The sequence below is a fragment of the Poromitra crassiceps genome (assembly GCF_964638095.1).
Source record: "Poromitra crassiceps genome assembly, chromosome: 19".
Classification (NCBI taxonomy): Eukaryota; Metazoa; Chordata; class Actinopteri; order Beryciformes; family Melamphaidae; genus Poromitra; species Poromitra crassiceps.
In genome coordinates, this window is record NC_139646.1 from 7,305,303 (window position 1) to 7,328,638 (window position 23,336).

Genomic DNA, 23,336 nt, shown 5'->3' on the forward strand with positions numbered 1-23,336 from the left:
ACTAATGTAGTTGTTTATTTGAAGAGATTTATCTTATTTTTTGGTGTATATTTACGATAAGCCTTTGAAAACACAAAAAAGGGTTCTTATCCGATTACTCGATTAATCGATGGATTATTCGGTAGAATACTCGATTACTAAAATAATCGATAGTTGCAGCACTAATGACGATATGAAAATGCGCGATGAACACATCGCAAAAGTCACCTGAACGCAACATGCAAGATACCGGCTGAATAAGTGTCCAAATGTTCATGTCATTCTGGCCAATACTCCACTTCTGTTATAACATTTCAGTCTGGAATATGGAATATCTTTCATTAGAACACGGCTCTCTTGAATACTCGATTCTGATTGGTCAATCAACAAGATTCACCGGTCATTATTTCTCGACAACCGACCGCTGCTCTGCTACACCTGGATTAATCAGTTGATAAGAGCTTTTTGTCAGCAAGACACTACTAATTAGGCCAACCAGTTGCAGCTGTGGTGTCTTGTGTGCCAATTACGAATGAAACCGCTTTGACGTTGAAAACGCTATTAAAAAATCTATTTGAATAATTATTTTTGTCAGATTATTGAATGATTTAGTTGTAGGCCGTGTTCTAAGCGGGATAATGTATAGTGAGCCGGTGATTACTGGAAATAATGACCTTCAGGTGAATATTAAGCCCTCCGCTGCGCGTCAGGCTCAATCTTCACCTGTCGGTCATTATTTCGCTAGTAATCACCGGCTCACAATACATTATCCCTTACATAATCGTTAAAAGGCTAAAAGTAATGTGTAAGAAATGACTGTTCTACATTGAAGTAAAAATGTAAATAATTAACTTGTTGGTTTTGGATTTTTTTTAGCTTCAAGAGTGCATTTTTGTTCGTATGACCCTCAACACAGGCTTTGAGAATCCCGTGCCACTTACTGATACGTATGCTTAAATTAACACACTCATATTGCAAAATGAATTTAGGCCCTCACTGTAATACTTCAGAAGTTGAATTTGAAGTTCAGCATTAATACATTTGTCATTTTTTGTCTTAGATTTACCTTTGTGTGTTATTGCAATATAAAACTACATAATTGAGAATCGATTCTAGATTCTGGAATCGAGAATCGTTGGAATCGAGTATCGATTCTGGAATCGGATCGTGACCCCAGGAATCGGAATCGGATCGGATCGTGGCATAGCCGGATCGGAGCACCCCTACCCATTCATATTTTTGTTTGTAGCATTTTTTTTTTATTTATTTTTTTATCGCAGGTCATATCGTCATCACAATATTGAACAGTGTTATCGCACATCGCAGCTTTTCCTCATATCGTGCAGCCCTAATACACACACACACACACACACACACACACACATACACACTCGGGAGTCTGGGTGTATAGCAAGGTGGTGATAAGGACAGCCGCATGACTGACAGGATCATTAAAACGATGAGCACCACAGTACTTATCTGAGCCCTCAACACCTCATTCACCAGTGTGTGTGTGTGTGTGTGTGTGTGTGTGTGTGTGTATATGTGTGTTTGTGTTTTGTGTCATTGTGTGTGTGTGTGTTTTGTGTGCACTCGTGCATTTCAGCTACTCAACGGAGCCGAGATGAAATCCATAACCCAGCTCTGTGTGTGAAGATGTGCATTAGTCAGTGTCGTTGGTACATCAACTACATTTCCTCTTACATCCTCCGCAATAACCCCCCCAGGCTTTATTCCACTAGATGCTGACTGCTGAGCTTCTCAAATGAACAAACAATTCAACATGGCTTATTATTGTTATCTGCTTGTTGAAAAACTTGAACATAGAACACAGGTGCACACAAACACACACACAGACACAGACACACACACACACACACATACACCAAACACACAGATGCACGCACACACACACACACACACACACACACACACACACACACACACACACACACACACACACACACACACACACAGATGCACACACACATACTGTGGCAGGATGGGACCAGTGGGACCGGTGCCCTGCAGTATGGAATGTTGCCAGAAACCTGTCTCACCCTGTCTTCTCTCCTCTCTCTCTCCTCCCTGTGTGCTCTGTCCTCCGTACTGTACCTCCACCTCTCATCGCTCCTCACAGTCATCTGCCTTATTGGGATTCTACCTCCACCTCTCATCGCTCCTCACAGTCATCTGCCTTATTGGGATTCTACCTCCACCTCTCATCGCTCCTCACAGTCATCTGCCTTATTGGGATTCTACCTCCACCTCTCATCGCTCCTCACAGTCATCTGCCTTATTGGGATTCTACCTCCACCTCTCATCGCTCCTCACAGTCATCTGCCTTATTGGGATTCTACCTCCACCTCTCATCGCTCCTCACAGTCATCTGCCTTGTTGGGATTCTACCTCCACCTCTCATCGCTCCTCACAGTCATCTGCCTTATTGGGATTCTACCTCCACCTCTCATCGCTCCTCACAGTCATCTGCCTTATTGGGATTCTACCTCCACCTCTCATCGCTCCTCACAATCATCTGCCTTATTGGGATTCTACCTCCACCTCTCATCGCTCCTCACAATCATCTGCCTTATTGGGATTCTACCTCCACCTCTCATCGCTCCTCACAGTCATCTGCCTTATTGGGATTCTACCTCCACCTCTCATCGCTCCTCACAGTCATCTGCCTTATTGGGATACTTTTAGGCTACTTTTGTCAACTTCTTTTTATGGCTCACATTCACAGTGTTGAAGTGAAGAAAGAAATGTGATGGCAGGTTTGAGTGGGTGGAGTTCTGCTGAACGCAGTGTGCATCATGTGTCAAAGCCATATTATGCACGGACATCCATCTGAACCTATTTCATGCTGTAAACACCCTCGCAATTAAATCTAGAGTGAGGTGGAACAAGTAGAGCACGCGCGCGCGCACACACACACACACACACACACACACACACACACACACACACACGCACGCACGCATGCACACAGACACGCATACACACCCACACACACACACACACACACAGTATTCACTTTTTATACTGACACAGTCCATGAGTCCGTTTCTTGTCCATCCCTCCATCACTTCATCTCTCTATCCATACACTGGGGTTTTAATTATAGAAACACAGAGGAGTCTCATTACAGAGAGAGAGAGAGAGAGAGAGAGAGAGAGAGAGAGAGAGAGAGAGAGAGAGAGAGAGAGAGAGAGAGAGACAGAATGAGAGAGAGGAGAGAGAGAGAGGGAGAGAGGGAGCAAGATAGAGGGAAGGAGAGCAAGGGAGAGAGAGAGATACAGCGTATAAAGAGAGGAGAGAGGGGGACCAGTGCAGAAAACAGTCTGCTCCCTTTGCAACTGCAATGGGGAATATAATAATTCCAGGTCATAGACAGTTGTAGCAGGAATGAATTAGCCTTATTTTCAGAAATGTTATTAACGTGCCCTGTCCCTGTCAAATCAAGTAATGAACAAAACAAACAATCAAAGCACAGATACACATGAACCAAGCCTGTTTATCAAAAGCACTAAGTATTGTTGTCTGTTTGTATGAGTGTGTGTGTGCATGCATGCATGCGTGTGTGCGTTCGACAGACACTCCTAAATGACCAGAAGTTCAATATAAGAAGAAATAATCATTGTAGTCCTACTATAGTGTCTCAGGGTTACCTCTCCTTGTAACCTTGCAGGTCCCTCTCATGGGGCATCGTCTCTACTACACTATCGATTCTCACACCTGTTATATAATAAGCATGCTAGAAAAAACAGGCTTACTCCAGCACACTGATTTAAGAGTTAAAATCAGTTGCTAGAGAACTGTTCTTTGGGCACCTTAAATATAAACAGGATTGCTATTTTTCTATTTCATAAAGCTATACTTGTTCCAGACTTTTGACTGGATGTAAAATATTGCAATACTGTATGATGGATGCTGATATAGTGGCGGGGCAGTATGACTATTAATGAGGCCTCTAAACTACAGCTTCAAATGATTTGTCACAGTGACAAACACATAATACGTCAAATGGGAGGAAATAGAAAAATACACTAAATATGTATTGGGCCTGAATAACAATACTCTTCCATATTTTCCACAGACTTTTTTCTGCAACCTGCATGCTTTTTGAGGCTTAGAAAAATCATTTAGAATGTTCTAGAGTTTCCAGAACTGAGTAGAAAGTGTGTCAGGGTCTTTTGATAGCTCAGCCATATGTTCACATTGCTGCTGCTGGGCTTTAGTGGCAGACTTGTGTCACACCAGCCGATCTGAAAGTACATTTACTCTGTCTCCCCCCCCCTTCAATGCTATTTATTTTTGCTCCAACTCACATGTTTTATGGTCAATCACATGATTCAGTGGGTGGCTTGGTTCCAGCATAGACATATATAAGGCTAGATGGCTTAAGGCGGAGTCACCAGCGTCGTTGAAACGCCGCCATCTTGCTACGGCAGGCTTTCTGGTACGTTCTATGGTAGCTGTTGGAGGGTGCACAGACAAAAATACTCATAACTCGCTGAAATCTTGACGGATTTACAAACGGTTTGGTTTATTACAAGCATATTCCGTTCCTGAGATACGGCAACAACAACAAAAAAAACACTAAAAACACTATTTTTTTGATGGGCTCCAAATTACACCAAAATTATACCGAAGCATCTATGCCATGAGAGGGATTCAGGAACAAAGTTTCATGCAGTTTCATCCATTTCCCTAGGAGTTATGATCATCTGATGTGTTAATACTAACCCAACAACAGATGCTCATAGCTCCTAGCAAAATGGATGAAACTGCATGAAACTAGGTGCGTGAATTCATCTCATGATGATGATGCTTCGGTCTAAGTTTGGTGTAATTTGGAGCCAAAAATAATAATAAAATGTTAGCGTTTTTTTAACCCATAGATATATATAAAGCTGTGGTGCCGTAGCAAGATGGCCACCATGCGACGACGTCGCTCTCCATTGACCGGCAGCGCGGGTAAGCCATCTAGCCTTTATATATGTCTATGGGTTCCAGCCTTAAAACCCACTATATAAGGATTTTAAATGTCTATGGAGATGAATGGGAAACTCACTTCCGGGGCAGAAGATGTCACGTGACTGTTGAGCTCTATTACTTACAGAAGAACTATGAAGCACCAGCAACATTCATTTCATGGCATTGTGGCTTCATTAGGTAGTACACAGTGGAGTGACAGGGAGAGAGATGGGAGTCCATGTGACAGTAGGGCTGTCACTTTTTCCCAAAATAAAGTTCGAACGAACTTCGAATTGCCCGCAAAATGTTTGAATATATTCGAAGATTTTTGGTTAATTAATTATTATTATTATTTTTATTTTTTTGCAGGCCAGGCCACCGGGCATCGGCCCGACGTGCCCGATTATGCAGTCCGCGCCTGCCGGTTACATCGTATAAATATAATGTAAAATATTAAAAGAATATTAAAAAAAAATCCTCAGCTGTCCTCATGGTCCAGTCAGTCAGCTCCTCTCCGCTGCTGTGTTAGCTTGGACGCTCACAGTCACAACACTGACTCACAAACTTGGCTGCATCCAACTCGAGACAACTTTTCAGACCCTGGAGACAATCTTTCTCAGAAGAGACTAACGCGACAAATCTGGAGACTCTTTCTGACATGGGATTAACATTACCAGCAAGCAGCAGTTGGTTAATTTTGGTTAATTAAAAATAATAATAATAATAATAATAATAATAATAATAATAATAATAATAATAATAATAATAATAATAATAATAATAATAATAATACGAAGTTCGAACATGGCAAATTACATTCGAACATGCCCCTCCTCCCCCACATTCGAAGTTAAATTCGAATTTCGAATACAAAGTGACAGCCCTATGTGACAGTAGAGCAGTACCATTTCAATACAAATCTAAAACAATTGGTAAAACAAAAGTTTTTTTTACAATGTATTTACAATATATTATCCTTGTCAATGAAAGCACATTTCATTATGCAATAGAATCAATTACTTGTACATGCCACTTTTCTGAATAAAATCAGACCACACATACAGTACTGTATTTCATCAATCCCAAACGCCCATAAAGTTTCTCATGTTAAGATTGCAGCGTTTTGAAGTCCTCTGATACTTCTCAATACCTTTTGATGTCTTAAAACGGATACCAAAAAAACCTCAACAGTAGCAGGTATTATCTTTCAACATCCAAGCCTGCTTGTGAGCTGAATTGGAATCCACAAACTCCATCACAGTGTGTGTGCCTAAGCCAACTGGAAGTCTCACTTAACTCTTTGCCCGCCAGCGTAAAGAAAAAGGTACCAGCCACCGCCAGCGTCTTTGATCATTTTCACTAATCTTTCAAGACCCACAGAATATTTTGTTCCATGAATATGTAAACACTGAATAGATCAAAAGAAAGAAGAGAGCGGCTACTTTCAGAGGGAAAAAAATACGTTTTATTCTAGCTTCATTCGTTATTTAGTTATCAACACTTGAATGTAGGTCATTTTAATCAAAAATGTCCATTTTCAGACAACAAGCAGAGGAAAATACATTTTTGTAAATGATAGTCATTTTTCAAGGATCCTGAACCCAAATAAAATGCCTCTGAGGGCGGATACTATAGCCGGTGCTGCAGCGAACTCTGCAGTACGTGCCACTGTGCCCCTTTCTGGTCACACATTTCCATGGTCACAGGTTTGACTGTAACACCGGGGTCTAGGACAGATCCAGGCCACTCTCTCTTTCTCTCTCTCTCTCTGGTTGATAATGAGAGAGAGAGAGGGGGGGGGGGGGGAAGCAGGGGCTGCGCTCTCGTCGAGCCCGGGCAGGTTACCGGTTCTCCATGTCTGGAGGTCTGGACATCATCTCTACCAGCTGAAATGAACACGGTGTGTGAGAGCGGTGTGACTTGTCTTCGTTTGTCAGTGCCTGCATGGTGAATCAATTTTGATTGAGAGGCTGCCCTGCCATCATCGAGTCCGTGTTCTTAGCGACATCGGGTGGGTTAAAGATGTCGATACCAGCGCTTTGACCAGCAAGCTTAGAGCTTTTCTCATGGGTGATATTGTTGATTTCCTCTGCTTCCAGTTTTTGGAGGAGGAGCCTTCGCTTTTTAACATGTTTTTAACCCTACACAAGAGAGGCATCTATCATAAACAGACAAGAGAGGCATCTATCATAAACAGACAAGAGAGGCATCTATCATAAACAGACAAGAGAGGCATCTATCATAAACAGACATGAGAGGCATCTATCATAAACAGACATGAGAGGCATCTATCATAAACAGTGAAAAGGGATCCATAGAATCACGTGACGGGGAAGTGTCTCATAAATGCCATAGATCATGTGAATGGCAGGCAACGAGTTCAATAATTATCAATGCTGAAGTGGCTTTATCATATTTAGGCTATTATAGGATATTAGGCATCTTGCGCGTATTCCTAATCGCTAGCTCGGCCGCTGCGCGGCCTCGCCTGTCCTGCAGCTCGGCCGCTGCTTGGCCTTGCCCGCAGCTCAGCTACTGTGCGGCCTTGCCTGCCCTATTGGCGCGTGCACATTCTTTCACTTTGACTGAATGCTAGCTAACTTTAGTCTCTCTCACTTCTCGTTTTAAAGCCGTTTTTGCGCATCTGGCTGAACGCTGAACGTTGCTTTGGCTTGAGTAGTGTATAGCAAACAAAGATGGAACATGGGAAATCATATTGAAATCACTTTTTACAGCACCAAATTAACTTTTCTTCCATTCTGGCAGCTTTGATACTTGACAATAGCTTCAGTGCCGGCCAAAAAAATCTAAATTCTAATGCACAAACATCTGAGCATATCTGTGCAATCTCTGTGCCAAACATATTTTTTTCCCCATCCTTCTAAATATGGCCTCAGTCAGCTTCAGCGAGTCATTCATTAAAGGGAATCATCCGGGAAGGAAAAACATTGTACTTTGGAGTCAGCGTTCAGTGCTTACACCTGCGCCCAGAGGGGGTGCGAGTAACTGCACCATCCAATTTGGCATTGATTTTGTATTTTAGGGGTCACCAGGCAGAAAGACACTGTCTGTCTGTCTGTCCTGTTCTCTGGTTGGTCTGACTGTACTCCCCCGGGACTTATTCCCTACATAATACTTGACATCACAGACTGGAGAGACAGGTTTCTGTGGCGTTCCTCCAAGCCAAACAAGGCATGATGCAGCAAAAATGCAGAGCACCTTGAGCGCAGCAGCCCGCACTACACTTTGAGTATACTGTAGGGGATTCTCTGATCCTGGGACCACGCGTTTAAATGAGGGCTGGCAGGTGTAGGGCTGTGCAATGCTACTCACACACACACACACACACACACACACACACACACACACACACACACACACACACATACACTCGCCTCGGCCCCCGACAAAAATACAATCACACACTCCCTCTCTCCAGGGACGCTAAAATACCTCCAATTAGACGCGCCACAGAACAACTGGGATGGGACCTGGAGCAAAGGCACACACAGCATGCACAGACACACACACACACACGTGCACGCACAGACACAGACACGCATACAGATGCTTGCACACACACATACACAGACGTGTCACACACACACACACACACACACACACACACACACACACACACGTGCACACACACACACACACGTGCACACACAGACACACGCACAGACACACATACAGATGCATGCACACACACACACACACACAGACGTGTCACACACATACACGTGCACAGAAAGACACACGGGAGGCTCTCATTTAAGAGTCAGTGATGTGGAAAGGAAACATCTGGCGGGGAGAGAAGAGGATTAGAGAAAGAAACAAACGACACACAGAAAGACGCACACACACACACACACACACACACACACGCCACCTACAAGGACGTAAACGTGCACGCCGCACACACACGCACAGATTTCAGTGTTCATGGACCACGTCAAACCCTGCCTTCTCAAAGGCTTGTAGAGAAAGTGTAACGTGTGTCTTCCTGTGCCATATGCTGTCCCACTGTTCTAATCCACAACAGTCTGCATACACACCATCTTCTGCTCCACCTCCTCCTTTCTCTTTTTCCTTCTCCTTCTCTTCCAAACCCACTTTCCAAACGGATGCTCTGTTTGCTTGTGTCGTGTGTGTGTGTGTGTGTGTGTGTGTGTGTGCGCGTGCGTGCGTGCGTGCGTTTGGATTATCCTGAGGTTAGTTGAGTCTGATGCTACATTGATCCATTCTTCAGCTCATGACAAAGAGCACTCCATCACCTGCTTGATACAAGTGGGGGAGGCTATGGGGGAGGAGCAGAGAGTGACGGCAGAGGCCAGGGGATTCTCCAACTGGAGGTGTCATCAAACTCAACAGACTCTCCTCCAATCAGGTTGAGCCAAATCAATCATCCCTCCCACACCCACACCCACACACCCCCCCCCCACACACACACACACACACACACAGACACACACACACGCACACGCACACGCACGCGCACGCACACACACACACACACACACACACACACACACACACAGATGACCAAGGTGTATTTTAGGTCTATTTTAAAATACATTTAAGCACCTCAGCCAATTGCTTCCTTCACCACCCTTTTTGAAAACGCTCTCCTCTTCCTCTGTCACTGCCTCCTGTCGTCTCTGCTCTTTCCTGTATTTTCACTGTAGCACTTTCGCCGCGGCGCTGTGGCTCGCAAGTGGTATAGTCTGCACATCTAAACTGTCTGCACATCTAAACTGTCTGCACATCTAAACTGTCTGCACATCTAAACTGTCTAAGACAGTGTTGTTGTTCAGGTGCAACTGCACCTTCACACTGCAACATCTTCACACCTTAGCTGACATGATATCACACAATGTAAGAACTCTCTTCTGGGAACTTCGTTGCCATGGAGTGCTGTGATATGGTAATATATGAGGGTATTTATAGCATTTTTAAATTAATCACAGTTATATAAGTAGGAGTTGTGTGCGCATGCATGCAATATTCTAAGCTATGGTCGCAGTTCAGTTGCAAATGTTAAATACCAGCTTAGTAGCCTAACATTACTGTCCCTTCCATAGAAGAGACAAAGATAGCTGATCAACGGGGAGCCAGAAAGCTGAGATCATAGTCAAACAAAGTGTTAATTATATGCTGTGTACTGTAGTTGTATGCTGTATATGTCACTGCCATGTGGCATGTGCCCAATCTATACTTGTCCAGTATTCTCCTGCCTTCATTCTCCTCTCGGCTCCCTCATACTGAATGCTTTCTCCTCATCTTCTTACTGCACCTTTCTTCTCATCACCTGCCCTCTCATCACCACCTGGCATCGGTGCTCTCCATCACTGGTCGGTAGGTTAGAATAGCTTAGGTTAGGCGATAGATTAGCTACAGCCTAACTATAGGCTGTAGACCTGTTATAGTGTTCAGGCTAAGATCAGACTAGAGTAGAATAGGACAGGCCAGACTAGGCTGTAGATTAGCTAGATTCCCTGTGTCCTAGTTAGTTCTGGTTAATGTCTAGAGTAGACAGATTGTCTGATTTTCTCCACCCTTTTCCTGCTCTCTCCTCTCTCACACTCTAAAGCATGCCACTCATTCTACTCTAAAGCATGGCATCCCCTCCTTTCCCTGTTCTCTCCACACACTCTCTCTCCCCCTGCTCTCCCTCCCCACCTCCTCCCCTTCCTGAACTCCCCCCCCCCACTGTTCTAAAGCATGGCTTTAGTGTCGTGGGTTGTACTGTGTGGCGGTTGTATGGTGTGGGGGTTGTACGGTGTGGGGGTTCTACATACAAGATAATAGGGGCGACTGTGTTGACGCACACCGCACATCAATGGTGTGTTATGGCCTTAACGTCTATACATGTAGGATCACACTCAACACGTTTTAACTCCCTTTATCTCTGTGTTTGTGGTCTATAGCCTTTTTGTCTTGTCACTTTGTTCTGCAAAACACAGTGTTGTGTGTGCGTGGGTGTGGGTGTGTGTGTGTGTGTGTGTGTGTGTGTGTGTGTGTGTGTGTGTGTGTGTGTGTGTGTGTGTGTGTGTGTGTTTCCCTACAGTGAGCTTTTTCTTTGGGGATATATTTGCTGCTCTAATGGTCTGATGTGCAAATCTACAAAGACCTCTGCTGCTGTGAACTGAAGAGAAGCACACAGACATGTACGCACTCTCCTGGGAAACAGGGAGACTGACTGCTGTTTTGATTGACAGGTGTGTGTGTGTGTGTGTGTGTGTGTGTGTGTGTGTGTGTGTGTGTGTGTGTGTGTGTGTGTGTGTGTGTATGAGAGAGAGAGACAGAGAAACAGACAGAGAGAGAGAGAGAGAGAGAGAGAGAGAGCGTGCATGTGAGAGAGAAATGATAGCAGGTATACATACTGTAGAGCTTAATTAATTGGTGTAGAGATCCTCATCTCTTGTCACTATCAGTAACACACTGAGGCCATTAGAACTCTCTCATTCTCAAGCACACACACACACACACACACACACACACACACACACACACACACACACACACACACACACACACACACACACACACACACACACTATAACTATTATGACCAGACCTGCTCTTTGAATCTGACCCTTCCTAGAGTGGCAGTAGTGCTGTGTGTCTGTGTTAATTGAGGACATTGTACCTGCTCTCCAGACCTCTTTAATGATAACAAGAATCCACTTGTGTCAAACTGTCATGTTCAGTGTGCAGTAATGACTCTGTCACCTTTTAAAAGCACCTATTCTAAAACCACACATGTCCTCACTGATGAAGAGCTCAGGGAGACGGTGCTTTTAGAGGTGGGCTATACTTTCAATCATTACAGCTGGTGACCTCTCAGCAAAATGTTCAGGTGCTGTCAATCGTGGCTGTTCCAGCTAGACCACAGGTGGCAGTTAGTGCCTTTTATTCTGTGTAGTCCAGGCCACAGACTCACAGGTGGCAGTTAGTGCCTTTTATTTTGTGTAGTCCAGGCCACAGACTCACAGGTGGCAGTTAGTGCCTGTTATTCTGTGTAGTCCAGGCCACAGACTCACAGGTGGCAGTTAGTGCCTGTTATTCTGTGTAGTCCAGGCCACAGACTCACAGGTGGCGGTTAGTGCCTGTTATTCTGTGTAGTCCAGGCCACAGACTCACAGGTGGCAGTTAGTGCCTGTTATTCTGTGTAGTCCAGGCCACAGACTCACAGGTGGCAGTTAGTGCCTTTTATTCTGTGTAGTCCAGCCCACAGACTCACAGGTGGCAGTTAGTGCCTTTTATTTTGTGTAGTCCAGCCCACAGAATCACAGGTGGCGGTTAGTGCCTGTTATTCTGTGTAGTCCAGGCCACAGACTCACAGGTGGCGGTTAGTGCCTGTTATTCTGTGTAGTCCAGGCCACAGACTCACAGGTGGCAGTTAGTGCCTTTTATTTTGTGTAGTCCAGGCCACAGACTCACAGGTGGCAGTTAGTGCCTTTTATTTTGTGTAGTCCAGGCCACAGACTCACAGGTGGCAGTTAGTGCCTGTTATTCTGTGTAGTCCAGGCCACAGACTCACAGGTGGCAGTTAGTGCCTGTTATTCTGTGTAGTCCAGGCCACAGACTCACAGGTGGCAGTTAGTGCATTTTATTTTGTGTAGTCCAGGCCACAGACTCACAGGTGGCAGTTAGTGCCTTTTATTCTGTGTAGTCCAGGCCACAGACTCACAGGTGGCAGTTAGTGCCTTTTATTTTGTGTAGTCCAGGCCACAGACTCACAGGTGGCAGTTAGTGCCTGTTATTCTGTGTAGTCCAGGCCACAGACTCACAGGTGGTAGTTAGTGCCTGTTATTCTGTGTAGTCCAGGCCACAGACTCACAGGTGGCAGTTAGTGTATTTTATTTTGTGTAGTCCAGGCCACAGACTCACAGGTGGCAGTTAGTGCCTTTTATTTTGTGTAGTCCAGCCCACAGAATCACAGGTGGCGGTTAGTGCCTGTTATTCTGTGTAGTCCAGGCCACAGACTCACAGGTGGCGGTTAGTGCCTGTTATTCTGTGTAGTCCAGGCCACAGACTCACAGGTGGCAGTTAGTGCCTTTTATTTTGTGTAGTCCAGGCCACAGACTCACAGGTGGCAGTTAGTGCCTTTTATTTTGTGTAGTCCAGGCCACAGACTCACAGGTGGCAGTTAGTGCCTGTTATTCTGTGTAGTCCAGGCCACAGACTCACAGGTGGCAGTTAGTGCCTGTTATTCTGTGTAGTCCAGCCCACAGACTCACAGGTGGCAGTTAGTGCCTGGTATTCTGTGTAGTCCAGGCCACAGACTCACAGGTGGCGGTTAGTGCCTTTTATTTTGTGTAGTCCAGGCCACAGACTCACAGGTGGCGGTTAGTGCATTTTATTCTGTGTAGTCCAGGCCACAGACTCACAGGTGGCGGTTAGTGCCTTTTATTTTGTGTAGTCCAGGCCACAGACTCACAGGTGGCAGTTAGTACCTGTTATTCTGTGTAGTCCAGGCCACAGACTCACAGGTGGCAGTTAGTGCCTGTTATTCTGTGTAGTCCAGGCCACAGACTCACAGGTGGCGGTTAGTGCCTGTTATTCTGTGTAGTCCAGGCCACAGACTCACAGGTGGCAGTTAGTGCCTTTTATTTTGTGTAGTCCAGGCCACAGACTCACAGGTGGCGGTTAGTGCCTGTTATTCTGTGTAGTCCAGGCCACAGACTCACAGGTGGCAGGTAGTGCCTGTTATTCTGTGTAGTCCAGGCCACAGACTTACAGGTGGCAGTTAGTGCCTTTTATTCTGTGCAGTCCAGGCCACAGACTCACAGGTGGCGGTTAGTGCCTGTTATTCTGTGCAGTCCAGGCCACAGACTCACAGGTGGCGGTTAGTGCCTGTTATTCTGTGCAGTCCAGGCCACAGACTCACAGGTGGCGGTTAGTGCCTGTTATTCTGTGCAGTCCAGGCCACAGACTCACAGGTGGCGGTTAGTGCCTGTTATTCTGTGCAGTCCAGGCCACAGACTCACAGGTGGCAGTTAGTGCCTGTTATTCTGTGTAGTCCAGGCCACAGACTCACAGGTGGTAGTTAGTGCCTGTTATTCTGTGTAGTCCAGGCCACAGACTCACAGGTGGCAGTTAGTGTATTTTATTTTGTGTAGTCCAGGCCACAGACTCACAGGTGGCAGTTAGTGCCTTTTATTTTGTGTAGTCCAGCCCACAGAATCACAGGTGGCGGTTAGTGCCTGTTATTCTGTGTAGTCCAGGCCACAGACTCACAGGTGGCGGTTAGTGCCTTTTATTTTGTGTAGTCCAGGCCACAGACTCACAGGTGGCAGTTAGTGCCTTTTATTTTGTGTAGTCCAGGCCACAGACTCACAGGTGGCAGTTAGTGCCTGTTATTCTGTGTAGTCCAGGCCACAGACTCACAGGTGGCAGTTAGTGCCTGTTATTCTGTGTAGTCCAGCCCACAGACTCACAGGTGGCAGTTAGTGCCTGGTATTCTGTGTAGTCCAGGCCACAGACTCACAGGTGGCGGTTAGTGCCTTTTATTTTGTGTAGTCCAGGCCACAGACTCACATGTGGCGGTTAGTGCATTTTATTCTGTGTAGTCCAGGCCACAGACTCACAGGTGGCGGTTAGTGCCTTTTATTTTGTGTAGTCCAGGCCACAGACTCACAGGTGGCAGTTAGTACCTGTTATTCTGTGTAGTCCAGGCCACAGACTCACAGGTGGCAGTTAGTGCCTGTTATTCTGTGTAGTCCAGGCCACAGACTCACAGGTGGCGGTTAGTGCCTGTTATTCTGTGTAGTCCAGGCCACAGACTCACAGGTGGCGGTTAGTGCCTTTTATTTTGTGTAGTCCAGGCCACAGACTCACAGGTGGCAGTTAGTACCTGTTATTCTGTGTAGTCCAGGCCACAGACTCACAGGTGGCAGTTAGTACCTGTTATTCTGTGTAGTCCAGGCCACAGACTCACAGGTGGCAGTTAGTGCCTTTTTTTGTGTAGTCCAGGCCACAGACTCACAGGTGGCGGTTAGTGCCTGTTATTCTGTGTAGTCCAGGCCACAGACTCACAGGTGGCAGTTAGTGCCTGTTATTCTGTGTAGTCCAGCCCACAGACTCACAGGTGGCAGTTAGTGCCTGGTATTCTGTGTAGTCCAGGCCACAGACTCACAGGTGGCGGTTAGTGCCTGTTATTCTGTGTAGTCCAGGCCACAGACTCACAGGCCAGTGGAGCTGCAGATAATGGGTCTGTCAAGGATGTAGGCCAAGCAGCTGGCCTCCTCTCTGGCAGCTCTTCTCTTCTCATCTCTCACTGGCAGCTGAGCAGTGTTGTGGAGAAACGCTTTCTGCTTCAGCCAACAGAGGTCTATGACTGTCTATCGTGATGCATCATGAGGGTGAGGAGGTCTAGTGTGTGTGTCTGTGTGTGTGTGTGCGTGTGCGTGCGTGTGTGTGTGTGTGCGTGTATGTGTGTGCGTGTGTGTGTGTGTGTGCACATGCGCGCGTGTGTGCAATTCATTCACCAGAGGTCCTGACATAACAGGTTGTTGGCCATATCGTAAGTCCACACCAAGTGACACACTTCATTACTTATTTTCTCTGGCACTTTCTCTCTCTGCTCTTCTCTGTCGGGCACAAATGTTGAAATCAAAGAGAGAAAGAGGCTAATAGAAAATAGCTATCTCATTTATTCTGGAGTATTTGTGAAAAGAAAGAGCACATTTTTAGAAATGGAAAATGTGACTGACAGCTGATCTTCTGTCTTCACATTCTGTGGAGGCTGGCTAATGAAGTGGAAAAGGACGTAAAAGAAGGGGAGACAGAAAATGGAGAGAGAGTGATGGGACAGGAAATGGAGGTATAGAATGAGACACAGACACAGTTTGTGTGAGATTGTGTGTCCGTATCGTTGTGTGAGTTAGCTCGTATCTTTGTGTGAGTTTGTGTGTCCGTATCTTTGTGTGAGTTAGCTCGTATCTTTGTGTGAGTTTGTGTGTCCGTATCTTTGTGTGAGTTAGCTCGTATCTTTGTGTGAGTTTGTGTGTTTGTATCTTTGTGTCAGTTAGCTGGTATCTTTGTGTGAGTTTGTGTGTCCGTATCTTTGTGTCAGTTAGCTGGTATCTTTGTGTGAGTTTGTGTGTCCGTATCTTTGTGTCAGTTAGCTGGTATCTTTGTGTGAGTTTGTGTGTCCGTATCTTTGTGTGAGTTAGCTCGTATCTTTGTGTGAGTTTGTGTGTCCGTATCTTTGTGTGAGTTAGCTGGTATCTTTGTGTGAGTTTGTGTGTCCGTATCTTTGTGTGAGTTAGCTGGTATCTTTGTGTGAGTTTGTGTGTCCGTATCTTTGTGTGAGTTAGCTCGTATCTTTGTGTGAGTTTGTGTGTTTGTATCTTTGTGTGAGTTAGCTGGTATCTTTGTGTGAGTTTGTGTGTCCGTATCTTTGTGTGAGTTAGCTGGTATCTTTGTGTGAGTTTGTGTGTCCGTATCTTTGTGTGAGTTAGCTGGTATCTTTGTGTGAGATTGTGTGTCCGTATCTTTGTGTCAGTTAGCTGGTATCTTTGTGTGAGTTTGTGTGTCCGTATCTTTGTGTGAGTTAGCTCGTATCTTTGTGTGAGTTTGTGTGTTTGTATCTTTGTGTGAGTTAGCTCGTATCTTTGTGTGAGTTTGTGTGTTTGTATCTTTGTGTCAGTTAGCTGGTATCTTTGTGTGAGTTAGCTGGGTAAAAAGCTCATCTTTTCCTCGAATTCCCCAGCTACCTCTGGCTGACCTCTATCATCTCTCCTATAGGCTGCTATTCAGTGCTCACGGTGCATTGTGAGCATAAGATAGGATTCAGTGTGAGACTGTCATACACAGGCACCTTTTCAAATCCATCATCTTCCAGTGCAAATTGAGTACTGCCACCTTGCTGATAAGGTTGATAACTGGCAACAAGTTGCTCAATAGCTATCGTTTAAACTGGTGCATTCAGCGGGAGAATACAGTACATCGCCGCGGAACTGATAACCATGAATTTGATGCGTTCAAAACCTGTGCACATTAGCAACTCCTGCCCAGAGCTATATTATGATGTCATCATTATGGGCACATTGAACTCATCAGACCAAGTGCGAAACCAACCGAGCAAAGCCCTGCGAGGCAGCACAGCCTCCTCCTGGCTCTACAATAGAGGAGTGACAAATAAAAACGTGCTGTTTCCTGCTGCTATTTATGCTTCTTTTTTGCCTGGCCTCTCTTTCACATTTACCTCTTGCTTACACTCTTTTCACTTTTTCCTTTCTCCTTCAGTTCTCTACTTCATCTTTATTTGTCTTCTCCGTTCCTCTCCAATTCCAATAACACATAACTGAATCAAACTTGTTTTATAGCAGAGGATATTTACGCAAGGAAGGTTTATTGGAGAAAATACACACAAATGAACAGAGACAGACACGCACAGACACTCTCTCTCTCTCTCTCGCACGCACACACACACACACACACACACAGGTTTACGGCCGAAGATTGTGCAGTGAAGCCTAACGATACCCTTACCATCCCTAAAAACGCCCAAGGGAGCAGTCCATAGTGACAGCTGTAACAAGGTAGTCTGTGTGTGTGTGTGTGTGAGTATATACGTGTGTGTCTGCATTTGTGACAATAGATGCCAAAGGATACAACCTCGTAAAGAGAATCTAATTAAAACTCCATAGAGCCACAAGGGACAGGTCTCTCTCTCTCTCTCTCTCTCTCTCTCTCTCTCTCTCTCTCTCTCTCTCTCTCTCTCTCTCATTTAACCATGGTGAACACTTCAGCTGAAGGACCGTTAAACAGCAGAATCTATCCTCTGCCCTCCAAAGGGAAGTGATAGAGAGAGAGAGGGAGAGAGAGAGATACAGTGATAGAGAGAGAGAGAGAGAGAGAGAGAGAGATACAGTGATAGAGCGATAGAGAGCAAGGCAGAGACATTGCAATTCTTGTGAGTGCAGCCTCCCTCCTACAAAATGAAAAAAATAAATAACAAAGATTGCATGCCACTCCTATGCTACTGACATGCTAGTTGTGTGGGCGTACCCAGGGACGTATAATAGAAGAGTTGCGACATCTCCATTGACTCCAATGGACCAGTTTGTTACATTGCAAAAGGAACTTTTGGCAAAAAGGAACTTCTGGGAAGTAAGGTTCTGGATTAAGGAGTGCTGTAGAGTTGCAGCAGAATGGACCGTTTGTGATGTACTTTGAAAGGCTAAGACGTTGAAATAATCAAACTGTATTTCATGCATTCAAACGTACATTCCTGGATCCGCATTTTGTTGTCGCCACTCTCTTACTACATCACTCTGGGCCTACCTATTACACACTATTAAGTTGTTAAATTCCATCAAAGAAGCAGCAGCATTTTGGGGTTTAATGCTAATAGTAAATTATAGGTAAATGCAATGGAGAACAATGGAGAACAATGGAGAACAATGGAGAACAATGGAGAACAATGGAGAAAGATGGAGAAAGATGGAGAAAGATGGAGAAAGGGAGAATGTGTGAGATACAGTGAGTCAGACATTTCCTTTGAGGGAAAATCCTTTCAGAATCGTAATAAACACCGAATAACTGAGCTTGATTTCAGATCTGCCAAATAAGACCTAATCAAGCTCCTCAAAAGTATGGTTGAATGAAATTAAATAAGTAAACAAGCAGCAATTTCTGAAAATGAGTCTGATTATAATCAGAATTCACATTTGAACTGTGCTTGCTGGCGAGACTAAAACAGGGATGCCTGTTTGTGCCGTAGTCTGAAAATGATTTCAAACTCCATCCCCACTCTAACTTGTTGAATGCAGCAGACCTTGGAAATGTACAGGTGTGTTTTTACAATCAGCTCGCCTCTTACCTGAGATGCTCAGGTAGATGGCAGGACTTGTTACGTTCTCTCCCGTCAGTTCATTCACTGCCTCCACGTGGTAGCGCCCGGCGTCCGCTGCTGTGGTTGACAAGACAACCAGTTGATTGTCCAAGGTGATTGCTCTGTAGGGCACAAACAACACACACGCACGCACGCACACACACACACACACACACACACAGAGAAATGGATTACAGACCTCAGCAACGTCAACCAAAGGCAAAAACACTCATCCTAGCACTGCTCCCTCTCAGATATGAATGTTGCACCAGCTAAGAAGACTCAGACAAGAGGAGAGCATTTGCTACATGGATCACTTTCGAACGCAAAAGGGGGCAAATCACACATTGAATACAAGCATCAGAAAGCAAAGAGGATTGAGAGAGCTTAAACAAATCTCTCCGCGTGTCTCGGATTGATATGTGGCTCGTTTTGTTTTCTGTTTCTGGGCCGTTGGCTTCGTTTGTGTGTTGTCTTGTGTTCTTCTTCGTTCTTGACATCGATCCATACCGTCCTCATTTCCCCACGTACCGGCGCCAATCAATACAGCGCAGCAGCACAGGAACGCACGCGAGCACAAACACACAGACGAGCCAACATGGCCGATCACATGAGCAGCACGCGCCGCCGACGTGACAAACAATCATTGACAACCACACCTCGTATCTCTGCCGCGGCGTTTCAGACGCATCAGAGAGAAGAGTTGCTTGTGGAGGAGACAAGGTGTGGGAGAGGATAGCAGGAGGGAGTGGAGGAGGAGTAGGAAATCTATTCGTAGCACTCGTGCGTTTCAGCTTGTCTGTCTGGTATAGCAGATGCCGGCAGGCAGGAAACGCAGGTTGACGTTCTTCTCACTGATGCTACTCGTGCTTTCAACATGCCAGTGAGGGAAGCTCCTCTAGCCTGAGAGCCAGCAGCACTGAGCTGGAATCAATAGCACCACATGGGGAATAAAGCAAATTGAACTGGGATTACCGTCTTGATTTACAGACTCAGCCTGTGTGTGTGTGTGTGTGTGTGTGTGTGTGTGTGTGTGTGTGTGTGTGTGTGTGTGTCTGTGTCTGTGTGTGTGTGTGTGTGTGTGTGTGTGTGTGTGTGTGTGTGTGTGTGTGTGTGTCGTGTGTGTGTGTGTGCGTGTGTGTGTCAGTGAGGATGAGTTTCTATAAAGAACAGTTTGATCTATTAGTGCATAAAGCTTAGGGAAGATTGTGCCGTGTTTATATTGATGCACCAATGAACATGATCTACACATGTACATACAAGACGTGCACATTCATACATGGAGCCGTTTTTATGTGTGAGAGATGAAGGGAGGCACTGGTGAAGAGAAGCCGACGGCAACATACTGATACAAGGCAGAGACGAGAAGAGACGAGAAGAGAAGGAAAACCTCAGCCAGTCAATAAGATGGAACTGTTAAGACACACACACACACACACACACACACGCACTCACACACACACACACACACACACACACACACACACACACACACACACACACACACACACACGATTCCTCAGGTCTAATTTTATTCAGTGTGATTTCCCAGGAGAATATCCACAAGAGCTGGTGCCTGCCTCAACTTTAACAGTGACACTCACTATTTGTGTGTGTTTGTGTGTGTGTTGTGTGTGTGTGTGTGTGTGTGTGTGTGTGTGTGTGTGTGTTACGTGTGTGTGTGTGTGTGTGTGTTAAGTGTGTGCGTGTGCCAGTGCGTTCAACAGCACCATATCACTGGAATAGAGAGGGATTTTTAACATAACCTTTCTCCTGATCACTCACTCTCTCCCCAAAGTGGCACGTTGCATCCGTGCCAAGGTCTAAAATGTGATTTCTACTTGATAAACTCATTAGCTGCTAACGCTAATGCTAATGCTAGCTGCTAACGCATTCACTTTAGTCCAATAACACATGCTGCTTAATAGCATGCATGCACTTGGCTACAGTGTGAGGGAAACGGCAAGAGAAGGGAACCTACTTCACTACAGTATGTTATTAACATTTAAAGTCAATGTTGGGGGAATGTTGCAGCAAATCCAAGTCAGCTAAATTATTAAACCATTTGTTGGGTTAAAACTGTTGTGTTTGTGTCGTATTTTTCCTCATTTGCATGTTCCCATTTGCGTGTATAGCATTAGCATGTGAAATGAGTTGTGATGACGCAGGCTGGTTGGTGGCAGCAGAAGCATGATGCCAGCATTGGCATTAGACACTGCTGGCCCCAGTGATCTGCTTCACGCTCTGGCTTGGTCCAAATGGAGACTTCACAGGCTTGATTTGCAGCGTAGGCTTGGTTAAAAGCCTCACCCTTTCTGATGGACTTGGAACTTCCGCATCAAAAGCAGCACGGAGGGAAACGAAATGAAATGTGCCAATAAGAAAACGCCTCTCACAGATTAGAGAACACAGTGGCAATAAGCCGTCAGCACAATTAAACTGGAACCGCCGTTAAAAAATAATAAAATACCCCTATTCCCTCTGAGTAGCTGATGGGTTATCAGGCAATTTAATTCTCACAGAAACAAAGCATACACAAACACAAACGCATCATATTAATAAAGACAGGCACGCACACACACACACACACACAACAGCTACTGGATTTTGTGTGGGCTGTCTTTCATTCTCTCTCAGCCACGAGTCTGGATACTAGCAATGCAGTTGAGATTCAATATGACAGAAATTCAATACGTGACTTTCTGCACTGTTTTAGTTCTACATTTAATTAAACGGGACAGAACTGTTCTGCTTTTTAATTAAAGACCAACTCTATTGTAAAACATAGTGTGTGACTGTGTGCGTGTGTGATGGTTTATCCCCAGGCACAGGAGGAGAATTAAAACACAATAATCAACTATATCCCATCCCTTTACTTCCTCTGCATTATCCCCTTTACCCCCCAACCTACTTCCTCTGCATTATCCCCTTTACCCCCCAACCTACTTCCTCTGCATTATCCCCTTTACCCCCCAACCTACTTCCTCTGCATTATCCCCTTTACCCCCCAACCTACTTCCTCTGCATTATCCCCTTTACCCCCCAACCTACTTCCTCTGCATTATCCCCTTTACCCCCCAACCTACTTCCTCTGCATTATCCCCTTTACCCCCCAACCTACTTCCTCTGCATTATCCCCTTTACCCCCCAACCTACTTCCTCTGCATTATCCCCTTTACCCCCCAACCTACTTCCTCTGCATTATCCCCTTTACCCCCCAACCTCGCTCCAATAAGAAGCAAATCAAGTCCCACTTTCTCTCATTCCCATTTCTCTTTGACTATCTGATTATTGTTCTTACTATTCTCTCTGCACCCCCCCCCCCCTCTCTCTCTCTCTCTCTCTCTCTCTCTCTCTCTCTCTCCGCCTGTCTTTTTACCATACTCTCCACCATCCCTCTTCCCCCCTTCAACTGTCCCCCCCCCCTCCCCGCCTCTGAACCAAAGCAGCAAAGCAGATTGGTCTTTCATTAAGTGTCTGGCCCCGAGACTCATCTCACAAACACTCACGGGTGTCCGCAGCGCAAGACTGCCTGCTGAACACACACTTGCACACGCACTTACACACACACACACACACACACACACACACACACACACACACACACACACACACACACACGCACTTACACACACAAACACACGCGTGCCAAGATCTAATTAACACACACGTCACCAGCCAGACGATATGAGTGAGTGAGTGAGTGTGTGCGTGCGTGAGAGAGAGTGAATGAGCGGGCGAATGGTGTGTGTGTGTGTGTGTGTGTGTGTGTGTGTGTGTGTGTGTGTTTGTTTGTGCGTGTGTGTGTGTGTTTGTGCGTGTGTGTGTGTGTGTTTGTGCGTGTTTGTGCGTGTTTGTGCGTGTGTGTGTTTGTGCGTGTGTGCGTGTGTGCACACGCGTGTGCGTGTCAGGCCTGGGAATTGACTCTCCTGCCAACTGATATCCCACCTCGGCCCTATCTGCCCCCCCTCCTCACCCCTCTATCCCTGATAGGCAGTGTGCCTCCTCCTTAAACCACACAGCAACACTGAGGAGAGACTCCACTGTAAACCCAGGCCTGACAGCAGGCTTTTTGGCAGCCCCACCTCCAAAAGTGATTGTAGCCACCCATACATACACACACACAGGGCTTGAAATTAACTTTGATGACCAGCCCATATGGCCCCTAGATTTTAAATTGACCAGCCAATCAGATTTTGCACTAGCCAACATGTTATAGCATATAAATCTAGCGCAATACATCTATAAATTACAGTATTTCACTGATATTCATGTGTTGCATTGATTTAAAATTCTGTCAAAATAAATACGGAGATCAAAATAACATACTTGCCAAGTCGTGCAGTGAGAATATAATCTAGCAGCTGCAGATGTAGCCTACAATAAGTCATTTTCTTTTGGTTTATAGACCTTATTCGCTAACCCCGGACAGCGCCATATTGTTGACATACCGTCCTGCAGCTGACACCTATAGTAACGGCCTTATTGTCGTTTCTGTTCCATTACAAAATAGCGATAGTGATGACAG

General features: G+C 45.5%; 1 protein-coding gene across 1 annotated transcript in view; it reads right to left on the minus strand.

The window, feature by feature from the left end:
- The window catches only part of LOC310793861 (protein sidekick-1-like), a gene marked incomplete at both ends in the record, with an annotated part of 384,133 nt that overhangs the window by 146,543 nt on the left and 214,254 nt on the right, over positions 1–23,336 (minus strand). Inside the window, one exon of the mRNA XM_083655753.1 lies at positions 18,797–18,930. Within this exon, the coding sequence (XP_083511879.1) occupies positions 18,797–18,930 (134 nt within the window). The remainder of the gene's footprint in view (positions 1–18,796; positions 18,931–23,336) is intronic.